Raw genomic sequence first — 14,256 nt, forward strand, 5'->3', positions numbered from 1 at the left:
TTCTCACTGTACTTGAAATTAGCATTTTCTTAATGTTTAAGTTCAAAGAGTTTTGCTATTTTGAAACTTTTAAAATATACTTACAGATAAAATAATTTCTCTCAGCCAGGCGTGGTGGCGCACGCCTTTAATCCCAGCACTAGGGGGCGCAGAGGCAGGAGGATTTCTGAGTTCAAGGCCAGCTTGGTCTACAAAGTGAGTTCCAGAACAGCCAGGGCTACAGAGAAACCCTGTCTCGAAAAACAAAAAACAAAAACAAAAACAAAAACAAAAAATAATTTCTCTCCTAGAAACACTGAGCATCTTTTTTAAGTAAACTGATTGTTAGACAATGTACACAGATATAGAATGTGTTTCAAATACTCTCTTACTATGTCAGATTATCTAAGGGCTTTTGACTTATCTAAGACTTATCTAAGACTTATCTAAGACTTATCTAAGGGCTTTTGAATATATTTCCTAATGATTCATTTTTAATATTTTATGCTCTTTTACTATGCTTAATTCCCAAAGAATATATTGTATGTTTTGAAACAATTTAGTATTCAACATTAGATATAGGATCCTCAGTTATGGATAGTATTAAATATTCATTAATGATATTTTTAGGGTATAAAAGGCGATGATCAAATTTTTTATGTATTATTTTATTCTCAAAATATTCAATATTATTAATATGTTTAATGTATAGAATGCATTTAAATAAAAAAATTTTAAGAAAAAGATAGGATCTCACGTAGCCAAGGATGGCCTTGAAGTGGCTAAGTAGTTGATGATCATGAACTACTGATTCTTCCACCTTCATCTATCTCCCAAGTGCTGGAATTACAAGTTAACTTCCTTTCTACAAAGAAGGAAGAGGATGGAGAATGAGAGAAAAACAAAGAAAGCCTCATGTCTTACTTGGATGGGGCAAGGCAGCCTGGTGCAATCACGTCCTGGTTTTCCTCCACAGCCTGGACAGCAGTGAGCTCTGCCATGTTGACCATCACGTCGATGGTGTGGCCTGGAAGCTGTGGAAGCACTGACATGATCTTCTCTACTAAGTTGTCTCCATGGTGTCCAACCGCTCCTGTTCAACCACAAAAGCAAATGTGAACTCAAAGTGGACATTAAGATGTTAACTGGATGCATGCTTTATAATGCATGCACCTCTTCTACCAAAAATGACAGATGTTTAATAACACCAACATAGAAGTTTGCTCTTTATCACATAAATTATGTTCTCAATTACCTAGCAAATCAGCCTTATCTCTGTGATGACAAAGGTGCACTCACTCTAGTTCACCTGGTGCCCACCATCTCTACCATAGAAAGTCAACCACAGGCTCTCACTTCGTATTTGTTGACGAAGGGGAAGAGTAAGTGGACTCAGCCTTTTGGTATCAGCCCACAGGAAAATATTTTCCAATGTTTACTGGATGCCTTCTGTATACCAAGCATTGCTCTAAGACCTGTAATTACACATATCAACTGCAGGGATAATGAATAAACGGTGGACTGAGGATGTAGCTTAACTGGATGATTACGGCATAAAGCCCTGGTGATTTCCAGTACCACATAAAACTGAGTGGTGGCAGCCCATGCCTGAAATCCTAGCACTTAGGAGGTGGAGGCAGGACGTTCAGACGTTCAAGATCATATTCAGCTACAGAGTGAGTTTGAGACCAGTCTGGAGTATGTAAGTGAGAGCCTATCTGAATATCAATATTTAAGTTATTATAATAAATGTACTCTAACTGAAATTCAAGACAATGATACAGTTCAATTCTTCTGTGAAATTAAGTTATATGTCCAAAACCCATCAGTGCTTAGAAGGCATTACTCCAATCGTGGATGGCATTTGGTATAGCTACTTCCAGTCTGCTTGCTCTTATGTTGCCTCTCTGTCCCTCGATGTTCTGCCATGCCATATTAATGGTATAGAAGAACTAATTAAGAAAAACAAATAAGGAAGCCAAGAAGTCATCATCACCATCATCATCATCCTCACTCACTGTAACAACTCATACATATCCAGGGATCATGATGCACCATGTACCAAACCCTATGCCATGAGTTTATAATTTATAATTAATTGGAGCAACAAATCTTTATTGTGAATTATTATGCTCATTCACACAGTAAAGATTTCATTTAAATCACCTGCTCAAGCAAACAATTGACTTATTAATTACAAAGTGTAATGACTATTCTTCGTTGTCAACTTGACTACATCTGAGAATAAATAAATGGACAGGTGGAGGGCACACTCGTGAGGGACTTTTGCTTAATTTGAAATAGGTAGATCTACTTCTAAGCCACATCTATGAAATAGGTAGACATATGCCTTTAATTGTGACCTTGAGGTGCAAAGTCACACCTTTAATCTGCTGGAAGCCTATATCAAGACAGGGAAGAAGGAAGCTTTTGCACTTCCCCTGCTTGCCCTCACTGACATTGAACCTACTCTAGAGATTCCAGCAGATACTGAAGGCTACATGAGATATCCGGCAACTTCTGGATTCTTAGGCTTTCTGTTCATAGGCGGACATTGTTGGATTCACTGAAAGCCTGTAAATCATTCTAATAAATTCCCTTCCTATATAGAGACATTCATTCTGTAAGTTCTGTTATTCTAGAGAACCCTGACTAATACGCAGAGCAGTAATTCAAGCCAGGTGGCTGGGTCAGGGGAAAGGAAACCCTCAGGCTCCAGCAAAGTGAGCTGAGGCAGAGCTGGTGAGTGTCTCTGGGAATTTCTGCTGTTAAAGAAGAGCCTCCTTGTGCCACAGATGATTACCCTTCATTATGAGAATAACCACGTTTTATTCACGCTGTCTGTGCTTTACAGATGTCTCAGAGCTGCTGGTTGAATACCAAATGCATGTCTAGAACTAGAAGGGTACCAGCAATTCATAACAGGGTCAGAATGAACTGCATCTTTACACTAAGCAGAGATGCTCGGATACCCCACTGCATCACAAATATCTTTCTTTCTCCATCAGTACCCTCCTCACTAAATTAAAACTTTTGTACATCTCCACTTACCACCAGAATAACTCTTCTTTGAACCTGATGATCAAATTCTGATCCCATTCCCCTAGTTTTTCTTATTTTTTTCTGTCATCCATAATTATTTGGCACAAACAAGTGTCTGTATAACTGTGAGTGTGCTATGTGGTTGCTTCTCATTGCTCCACCCTAACCCATACCCAGGGATCTTTGGAAAGCTACATTTCACTAAATTCCCTGCAAACTGTAACATCTGACATGCCTCTTAAAACTCTCAAAACAGTCAAGATCTAAAATGGCTGTTATTTTTGTAGAACCAAAGTAGCATTTGTTTTATTAATAAAATATCACATACTAATATCCCAAATGCTCAAAGTAAAGAAATGATTCTTTGTTTAGTTTTACTTTTGGGGGGGGAGAGGGGAGGTATAGGATCATATTCTGTAGCCCAGGCTAGTCTGGGACTAACAATCCTCCAGGACTGGGATTGTAAGCACATGGTGTTCCCCTCGCCCATGGGAATACTACTGCTTTGTTTTCTCAACCTGTGAAACATGTATTGAAGCAGTTCTCTAAATCATTGTCTTCCAGAAGTTCTAAATGTTCTATAGTGAATATATATCCTTTCAATAATAATTAAAAATGCAACTCATTCCCCCATCTTCCCATATTTGCTCTCTCCCTCTCTTTCCTTCTTCCTCCCTCTCTTCCCTCTCTTTCTCTTTTTCACTCTCTCTTCCATGTGCATGCATCTAATTCTCAAATAACTACACATAGTCTATATTTTTAACCCTCACAGCATATCAACTGCCTCTTGAGGGTAATAACTTTTCTATCTTAGTCATCACCATATCATTAGCACCTGCAACAGTGCAGAACACAGTGGACACCAAATAAAGGTTTACTGGAGGAAGTATAAGGTGACACCATTTTCAACAAGGTGATGACAAAATGATCAGAAAACCATCTGTATCACAAACATGCTATTAACTATCAAATACTTGAACAAGCATGGTGATACATGTAAGTAACCCCAGACCTTGGAGGTGGAGGCAGGAAGATCAAAGTTCAAGGTCATTTCAGTTAAAACAAGTTCAAATCCATATGAACTACTAAAAAAATCATACACAACATTTCTATTATTTTTTGAAACTTACAATTTCACATATAAGTTCCTACCTCACTAATGGTAAATTATCGAAACATTACTAGTTTATCATATAAATTGTATATAATTAATATCCAAATCAAATACTAAAAGTATATTTCATTTTGCTCTCTATATAGAATAATGATAGAGTAATTTAAATTGAAATCCAAATCATTTAAGTCATTCCAATAATTTCCAAATCATTTCTTTGTTTATTTTTATTTATGTGAGTACACAGTAGCTGTCTTCAGACACACCAGAAGAGAGCATCAGATCCCATTACAGATGGTTATAAGTCACCATGTGGTTGCTGGGAATTGAACTCAGGACCTCTGGAACAGCAGTCAGCGCTCTTAACCACTGAGCCATCTCTCCAGCCTTCCAAATCATTTCTTGATCTTTAGAAATCTTTAGCATAATCTTTTGTTGGCTGCAGCTCTCATTAGCTATACCCTAATCTAAAGCCACAATTTAAGAAACCTCAACGAATTCTGGTAACCATTACTTCATTACATCAACAGGCGAGACATCCCCAGTTTCTCAAACTTGTTGCATCCAGAAGGATGAATCAGTAAAATGTTTGAGCAGTGTAACTGAGCATGTTTCTGCATGCCAGGGTCAAAGCCAAGTACCAAATGGACCCGTGCTAATAATGCCACCAAAACTACACACTTCAAACCCTCATAAATTCAGGGTTGCTCTAGAGAAACACTGCAAACACTGCACTCCACAACATTAATATACCACACCCACTCTATTTCAGTATTCTCAACACCTCTGGGAGCCACAGCATCTACACCAACACAGCCACAAGCTGGCTTTCAGTTCCCAGCACTAAGACATTTACAGTTTCAGCAAGAAGGAATTTCCTTTTATTTAGTACTGCAAAGCATTTTAAGATTTAAACAATGTAACTTAACAACGCACACTTTTATGAACTGAAAACTAGCTCTATATTACTGAAATAGAACCAAAACACTATATTCAAACATCTTTGTAGCAAATGAAATTTGAGGCTGATAATATGCAAGATAATTTGGGTGGTTAACCAAAAGATAGCCAATAAATATTTGCATTTATAAGCTATTGGGGCCCAGTAACAGACTAATCTAAATTACAATGTATTACAATTTACCCTACAAAGTCTACTTGATATCTTCTAAAGGAAAGTATGTCATAATTTTGAAATGGAAAAGAGATGGGACAGCAAGATGGCTCAGTGGGAGATGGGTCTTGCCACCAAGCCTAACAATCTGCATCCCCTGGAACCCACATGGTTAAAGTAGAGAACTGACTCCTGCAGGGTGTAGAAAAGTCTTGGCTTACAGTATGCCAAAGGGAGATTATTTTCCGATAGGACACAAACCGATCTCGGATCCACATACCAGAAGACAGGCAAGCACCAGATATCCCAGAGAATCATCTTTTCTCCTACTCCAGCTTCATCACCTCACCAGGCTATTGCTATTGCCACCTGCCATCTCAGACACGGGACATAGCCTCACTTGGGAGAAACCCTCTACAGTTGTAGGAACTCATTCCCTAGGGAGATGTAAACATCCACTGCCTCCTTATATAGCATCAACGACAAACCAAAGTGTGATCCACTAAAGTCCAACTTGAGAAACCATGGAGTTTGTTGGGGTTACTTCCAGAGCATGAGTGAGGGTTGACAGGAGCACAAGTGACCCCAAAACTACCCCACCAGGAAAAACCTCACCCCAGCACAGAGGATGCCTTCCCATCGCTACACACATGGAGTGCTTCCCTTCACTCTGCCCACTCTAGCACCTCCCAGCCAGGGGTGTCAGAATCCCCACCCCCACTCCATGAAGAAGCACCAACAGTCAACAAGCGCCACCCATCTTAGGGGTCTCTTGCAAGTAACACAGCTGCTCAGATGAAAACAATGCTGTTATACTTGGAGGGTAGCACTCCACAATGCCACACACCAACACTCACACTCCCAGCCCTGGACTCTGCAGGACAACGACCCTGCTCACCTCTTCTAAAACACTTAGCACTGAATATCTGAGAAGGGGAGGAGCATGCAGAGCCCCTACAATCTAAATGTACTTGAGACATACTTCAATGACTTTTAAATTCCTTGTCATTTATCACCACACATTACGGTCTCAACATTCTCTTGGGATTCATATTGTCACGGTTCTCAAAGGTCTTTGACAGAAGGGCTAAATTTTTCTCTTTTATTTGTTCACTTGAATCTATACCAAGAAACCTATTTGTTCCCTTTCAACATTTTCTCAGTTTCTTACAATCTGTCCGCCCCATACTCTGCCTGCTTTTACTACTAGCTGAAAGGACACTATGGGAGTAAGCCAACTAATGGAAGAAGTATCTTTAAGATAGTTAGAGATGCCGGGTGTGGTGGCGCACGCCTTTAATCCCTTCAATCTTGGGAGGCAGAGGCAGGCGGATTTCTGAGTTCGAGGCCAGCCTGGTCTACAGAGTGAGTTCCAGGACAGCCAGGACTGCACAGAGAAACCCTGTCTCAAAAAAAAAAAAAAAAAAAAAAGAAAGAAAGAAAAAGAGATATTAGGTATAAACAGGCCCTAATCCCAGCATTCTCAAGCATGAGAAAGGCAGATCATAAATATAAGGCTATCTCACTTGGACAACTCAAAACCCAAAAGGTGAACTTAGAAATTTAATGAAATACTGAAAGTTGGAAATACACACAACGCTGTCATACATGGCTAACTGCTTATCATCTGTGTGGTTTGTCTGACTAGTTGGTTGGTTGGTTGGTTCATAAAGAACAAATTCTGAGGCTTAATTTTTCTCCTTTTTTTTTAGATTTATTTATTTATTATATGTAAGTACACTGTAGCTGACTTCAGACACTCCAGAAAAGGGCATCAGATCTCGTTACAGATGGTTGTGAGCCACCATGTGGTTGCTGGGATTTGCACTCATGACCTTCAGAAGAACAGTCAGTGCCCTTACCCACTGAGCTATCTCACTAGCCCTTAATTTTTCTCTTAATGACTCACCTAACTTGTAGAATGATCAAATAAGGTAATGTGACTATAGTTTTTAATTCATGAAATATTTGCATAAATAAGGTTAATTGATTTCATTTCCCTTCACGAGCTTTACTGTGTGGCCCCAACATACCAACCACACAATGTTCAAGACATATGATACTTACAGGACACCCATTACATAGGTGAATGCCCAATGGTACAGCTGAAACCCAGGAGCAGATAGAAAACATGTGTTAAACTTGGTGACTGTCTAGTTCCCAGTAAACATTAATCTACTCACCTACCCAGTCATTAACAAATGCTTATTTCCAGGCTAGTGGCACAATGCCTGAAATCCCAGGACTCAAGAAGCAAAGGTAACAAATTGACCATAAGCCTTGGCCACATAGTAAGTTCAAAGCCAGTGGGAGCTACTTAGTGAGATCCTGTTTCAAAACACCAAGGCCTTGGGATGCAACTCAATGGTAGAGCATTTGCCTACCATGCAAAGGCCCCTGAGTTCAATACCCAGCAATACATTTCCTCAATCAGCAGATACATAAATATTGACTACATATTGTTTTCAAGTAACTGTTGCAACCGCTAGTAAATACACAGTAACAAAAGAACAAACACACACACATACAAGCTTCCATTCCATTCTCATAAAAGGAGGACAAGAAGCAACCAATTATTAGTTCTGGGTAGTGGCCAACATTATGTTGCACGAGGGAGCATAGGGGGTAAGACAGTAATAGGGAAGGTCTCTCTTGGGAGTGAGAGAGAAACTCATATGGAGTGAGTGAACATTCACTGGGACAAGCTTGGAATGTTTGAGGTACTGTGGTGAGAGGAGATAAGCCAGAGAGATCATGTGTAACTATGAACACTGCTGGTTACTCTTTGTCACATAGTTATGTGAAAAGAGGAAACCTCAATTAAGCAATAGCCTCCATTGGATTGTCTTATAACATTCTTTTTTTCCCCAGAGGGCAGGACCTTAAACAGCTGGCAGTGTGCTTTTGACTTCTATCTGGACACCCTCCCCATTAACCCAGGGACCATCCTTTCACCTTTAGGGAGATGGATATGGCTATCTCAGAAGCGTAGCTGGGCTCTTAGTATGGAGACGATCACTAGCAGCCATCTGACCTCTGTAGGCTTGAATACTGAGCCACACAAGCCCGAGTTCTTTCTATCTTTCCGAGGGAGCCTGATTACTGGTCTTATGGCATCTTACGGGGCATTTTCTTGATTAATGATTGATAAGGAGGACCTAGCCCATTGTAGGCAGTTCCACCACTGGGCATGTTGTCCTGGGTTGTACAAGAAAGCAAGTCCATCAAGAGTATCACCCCACGATCTCTGTTCCAGGCTCCTGCTTGAGTTCCTGCACTGACTTCACTCAGTGATGGACTATTACCCGGAAGTTGAAACCAAATAAAGCCTTCTCCAACCAAGTTGCCTTTGGTCAGGATGTTTAGTATAGCAACTGAAAGCAAACTAGAACACATGAATACCATGATAGGAGGACGGGGGGGGGGGGGGGGGGGCGGGAGAGCCAGCATGCTAAATTTATGGCTGATAAAATCACATAGAGTAACATCACTATGAATGATAGCTCTCTACCTTTTGTACTTTCTATTTTTAATTAGGGGGTGTGCCTCTGTGAGTACAAGCATCTCTCTCTCTCTTTCTCTCTCTCTCTCTCTCTCTCTCTCTCTCTCTCTCTCTCTGTGTGAATGAGTTTGCTGAAATATTCACCCTTGCATGTGCTTGTGGAAGGCAGAGTGGGTAATGCATGTCTTTCTTTGTGGCTCTCTATCTCTTTTTGGTTTTCTGTGGTGTTTTTGTTTCTGTTTTGTTTTGTTTTTGACAGTTTTGCTGATCCTGGAGCTCACTGATTGGCTGGATCTGCCTCTCCATGCCACCACGACCACTGACCAGAACTGGGTTGAAGATGCTCTCACACCCAGGTCAGCACAGGCAGAACCCAGACTCAGGCCCCCTGTTTGTGTAGTGAACACTTATCCGCTGAACCACCTCCCTACCCCTAAGTTTCCTTTTACTTTTTGTTTTGCTCTATTGTACTAAAGGCTATTCTGACGTTCAGGAGGCACAAAGGAGCACTGTGACTCAACTGTGGCTTTGGTAACACAGAAGGCACTGGGGAAGCCAGGATCTCAGAAGTTTTGAAATATAAAAGCCTAAAAGACTAGAAGTCAAGAGAAAACTGACATAGGTGTCTGTGGAAACAGCAAATATAAACAGCTCTCTAAAGCCAGCTACAAAATGAAGCCAAATGAAAGGTACTTGAAGTCGGGTGATCATGAGGAGTCAAGAAAGGTCCTGCTCCATTCTGCCTGCAGGCCAATGATGAGACTCTGAGAAAAGACCATCCAGAGACTGTCCCCCTGGGGATCCACCCCATAAGCAACCACCAAACACGGTCACTAGGCAGATGCCAACAAGAGCCTGCTGACAGGAGACTGATATAGCTGTCTCCTGAGGGCCTTTACCAGTGCTTGGCAAATACAGAAGTGGATGCTCACAATCATCCATTGGACACAGCAGAAGGTCCCCAATGAAGGAGCCAGAGAAATACCCAGGGAGCTGAAGGGGACTGAAGCCCCATAGAAGGAACATCAAAATGAACTAACCAGTACCCTCAGAGCTCCTTGGAACTAAACCACCAATCGAAGAAAACACATGGTGGAACTTGTGGCTCTAGCTATATATGTAGCAGAGGATGCCCTCTTCAGTTATCAATGGGAGGAGAGGCCGTTGGTCCTGTGAAGGCTCTATGCCCCAGTATAAGGGAATGCCAGGGCCAGGAATGGGAGTGGGTGGGTTGGGGAGCAGGGGGAGAGGGGAGGGAATAGGGGATTTTCAGAGGGAAAATTAGAACAGGGGATAACATTTGAAATGTAAATAAAGAATATATCTAATTAAAAAAAGAATCTGAGAAAAGAAGGAAAATGAACTAAAGAGGGCTGTTTAGCAGAAGTGAACTCATGAGAAGCTAGAGAGTGCTGAGCTAGTCTGCATAGGTAAAAACGTTAGGAGGGATGGAGTGTTCCTTTGTAGTATGACGGAAGGAGAAAAATGTACACAATGTGCAAGAGATTTGGTGATAAGGAGGTATGAAAACCTTCTGCAGGCTTATATTTTCTGTTTTATGGAATTCTACCCTCTGTGCGTGACATGGCCACTGCTGCCCTCTTGAAATTAATTATGATTACCCTCAGGACACCCTCAAAAGATTGAGCCCAGTAGCATTTCCTCAGAACTACCATTTAGTTTACTCTCTATCTTATGATCTTAAAACTCATCTAATTAAGATAAAATTTCAAATATGCTTCTTATTGGTTTTTATAACATCATTCAACATTTTTTTTCCTAACCTGGAAAGGGAATACTGACTGAGACCAGTGTTCTGATTGTCCTCAGTGACCTTGAACGGCGAGCACATACTATTATTGAACTATATCTACTTAACTATAGAACAAAGGTGACCTCTAAAACTAAGTGCTCACATCATGAATCCGAATTTTCTTCACCTGTTTTAAGGTTAGATTTCTTCCTCGCGGGTATAAATAATTATTACATTGCTGCAATTTGAGGTTGCTATGCAAACTTCAATGCACATTTGAAAATATTTTCTACAATTCTTTTTTCCAACTTCTCACATGTACATTCAGTTTCACTTTAAAAAAAAAGACATTTACCTATTTATTTGTTTATGTGTGGGGGACAGTGCATGTGCAAGTCACACTGTGTGTGTGGAGATCAGAGAACAACTGGAGGAAGTCAGTGCTCTCCTTTCACCACGTAGGTACTAGGGAGCAAACGAAGGTCATCCCATGTGGAGCATGGTATGCAGCACCCCCTCTATGACCGCTACCGCCTTATGCTCCTGCCTCCTGGTTCCTGCCATGTTTGAGTTCCTGTCCTGGTTTCCTTCAATGATCGACTGTGGTGTGGAAGTGTAAGCAAGTAAACCCTATCCTCCACAGGTCGTTTTTGGCCACGGTGTTTCATTACAGCAATAGACACCCTAATTAAGACAACTGGTATCTGGAAATGTCTAAGAGTCTCAGGTGATGGCAATTCCCTCCATGTCAAGGTCATCTCATTTTTTCCAGTCTCTTGGACTAGGCGCGGTTGTTTTTTCAAAAGCAATGCACACTAAAGCCATATTTGCCCGCTTACAGCATTTAACAAATAAAATTGTGCTTTATCTATGTCCACTCTCCACTCGACAAAACTTAACTCCAGATGCTGTCAAATTAGGGACTGATTCATTTAGTTCATCTTTATATTACCAACCTCAATATGAGGCCAATAAACACATACGCTGAATCAATGAACAGGTCCTCTAGCTAGGAGATCGAAGATGAAGAACTCCCAGAAATGCTACCTACCTGTAAGATCCAGAGTTCTATCCACAAAGACCACGGAAGCCCTGCCTGTAGCAGTCTTTTTCCTGTTCTTAGCGGGGGCATAATTTGCCAGATCTGTAGCGATGACCCGACTGAGGGGACCCACGGCGAAACACTCCTCTCGTACCCCTAGATGTTCACACAGAGAACTGAGGCCTGACACGAGGCATCTGATGTACAGCAGCAGCTCTGGGGTTAGGGCAGTGGCATCCACCTCACCCAAGCTGCTCAGCCTCCTCTTGTCGGGTCTGGCACTGTTAAGAGCGTGGACATCCTGAGGTAGCAGTGGGAAGAGGGTAGCGAAGGCTGGAGTAAAAGCGAGATGGGAGGCAGCAGGGGCGAGAAACAACGGGACGTGGAGCACCTCGGCCGTGTAGTTCTCGTTGCCCATCCACTCACAGAGCTTCTCCTCCAGCTGTTCGAACACCGGCTGCTGCCCCTCGAGCTCGGCCGCTGCAGCGGCCGGTACGTGGTTAGCAGTGAGGTGGACTGCGTGGCTCACGGCTGTGACCACCACACAGTGCTGAAAGTGACTGCGGCAAATGATGCCCTGTAGAGTGTCTACGATCCGGCCTTTCAGCGGGCTGCTCAAAACGAAAACCGCCCGGGGCTGCTTGGCTCCCCCGCCAATGGCCTGGGGTTCAAATTCCCGCAGGTGACACGCAGGACCCTTCACCGCCTCCAGAAGCCGGCTGGATCCGCAGCTCCAGTGCAGGCTCTCGGCGCAGGCGGCGTCCAGGTAGACCACGGACCACTTCACTTTGGCCAGCACCTGCTCCCAGCCTTGCTGGGCAAAGGCCAGTATGCCCGCGGCGCTCATGATCCGGTATCGCAGGCTGGCCAGGGGTCTCACCGGCGTACGGGCGGGAACTCAGCTCAGAACGCAGGGCTTCCGGGTACTGAGTACCTGGAGACTTTGACAGTCAACACAGTACACGTGGGCCGGTCTCTGACGCTCGGCGTGCGCGCGCGCGGAGATGACGTCTTAGGCGCTCATTGGCTGATCAGGCGCGCGGGCTGGCGGGAGGAACATCTGCACTTGGAGGAGGAATGGGATGTGCTTAGCGGGTCTGTAGTCCCTTGAAAGCTGGAGGCAGCAGCTTTCTAGGAAAGAATTGAAATGGGTTTTGTTCGTCCCTCCCTGTCAGCTCTCATCACCTTTTCCTCCAGGTTAAGAATTCTCTGGAATAATAAAACCTGGTCTGAAGCACAGATACTTCTCCCATCTCAACTTTGAGAAGCCAAACAACTACTGCAAGTAATAGTTGGTCTTGTGTAGGTTGCGTTGATGCACTCCAGCCTCGTGAAATACCTTTTGGAACCAGCAAGATGTCTCATAAGGCTAAAAGCGCTTGCGACACAAGTCGTATGACTTGAGTTTGATCCTTCGGACTCAATGTAGAAAAACAGGACCCGGAAAATTGTCCTCCATCTGCCAATTGTGGGAAACGCACAATCCCCCGTCCCCAGCACACACACACACACCACATACACAGAGAGAGTCAGAGACAGACACACAGAGAGAGACAGAGAGAGATCCTGTCTCAACACAGTCAAAAGGCTTTGGGGTCCATTTCACAGCTACTGAGATGAGAATCGGATTGAGGAATAGATATACTGATCTACAGATCTCGGTTTAGAACCTGTTTTTTTATTTAATTGTGGAAACATTCATGAGATAAGAAATTTAGTAATTTACTGTTCTAATTGTGTGTGTGTGTGTGTGTGTGTGTGTAGACAGGATCTCATTGTGCAGCCCTAGCTGTCCTGGAACACATAATGTGGATCAGGTCCGTTGCAAACTCACAGAGATCTGCTTGCCTCTGCCTTCCTAGTGCTTGGATTAAACGTGTGTGCCACCATGTCCACCATTAGTCATTTTAAAATGAACAGTTCAGAAACATTAAAAAACATGCTACTGTACAACCAATCTTTGGAACTTTTTATTTTGCAAGATCAAAATAGTTTCAAAACTATATACCCTTTAAATAACAATCGCCACCCTCAACCTCAGCTCCCTGCACCTCCCCACCCCCCCCCCCCAGCATTTGTCAGCCTCTACTTTAATCCTGTTCTGAGTTGGTACTGTGGGTCTTATAATTGGGTCCCTGTACTATCTGCTTTATTGTGATTAACTTACTTCACCTAACATCATTCATCTAGTTGTGACACATGCCAATTGCTTTCATTTTAAAGTTTTATTTGTGTGTTTCTGTGTGTGTGTGAGTGTGTGTGTATACAGTTGGGTTTTGACCTCCCTAAAGCATATGCCACCACACCTGGACTCTTGGCATCATTTGAGCAGTAATCTATTCATTGTCTAATTCTTATAGCTAAGCACTCCTTTTCATTACTTCTCAAGAGTATACTTCATAGCCAGGCGTGGTGGTGCACGCCTTTAATCCCAGCACTTGGGAGGCAGAGGCAAGTGGATTTCTGAGTTCGAGGCCAGCCTGGTCTACACAGTGAGTTCCAGGACAGCCAGGGCTACACAGAGAAACCCTGTTTCAAAAAAAAAAGTATACTTCATATTAAATGATATCATTATTATTGGCATTATTCTGAGATGGAGTCTTACTCTGCTAACCTGAGTCAAGCTCTAGCCCTGGCCTCCAGAGGACCTGGAAGGACAGGATGCACTGCCAGGCTTGGGTTAGCAGCAACATCACCATCATCATTGCTT

At 42.7% G+C, this 14,256-nt stretch overlaps 1 protein-coding gene across 1 annotated transcript in view; it reads right to left on the bottom strand.

The window, feature by feature from the left end:
- Positions 1-12,513, bottom strand: part of Scfd2 (sec1 family domain containing 2) — a 323,120-nt gene extending 310,607 nt beyond the window's left edge. Inside the window, exons 1-2 of the mRNA XM_021162778.2 lie at positions 11,556-12,513; positions 904-1,072 (exon numbers count right to left, since the gene is read on the bottom strand). Coding sequence (XP_021018437.1) covers positions 904-1,072; positions 11,556-12,393 — 1,007 coding nt within the window. The 5' untranslated portion in view covers positions 12,394-12,513. The remainder of the gene's footprint in view (positions 1-903; positions 1,073-11,555) is intronic.
- Positions 12,514-14,256: the final 1,743 nt, after the last annotated feature.

This window comes from Mus caroli, unplaced genomic scaffold (assembly GCF_978045245.1).
Source record: "Mus caroli unplaced genomic scaffold, Mus_caroli_1 scaffold_4, whole genome shotgun sequence".
Classification (NCBI taxonomy): domain Eukaryota; kingdom Metazoa; phylum Chordata; class Mammalia; order Rodentia; family Muridae; genus Mus; species Mus caroli.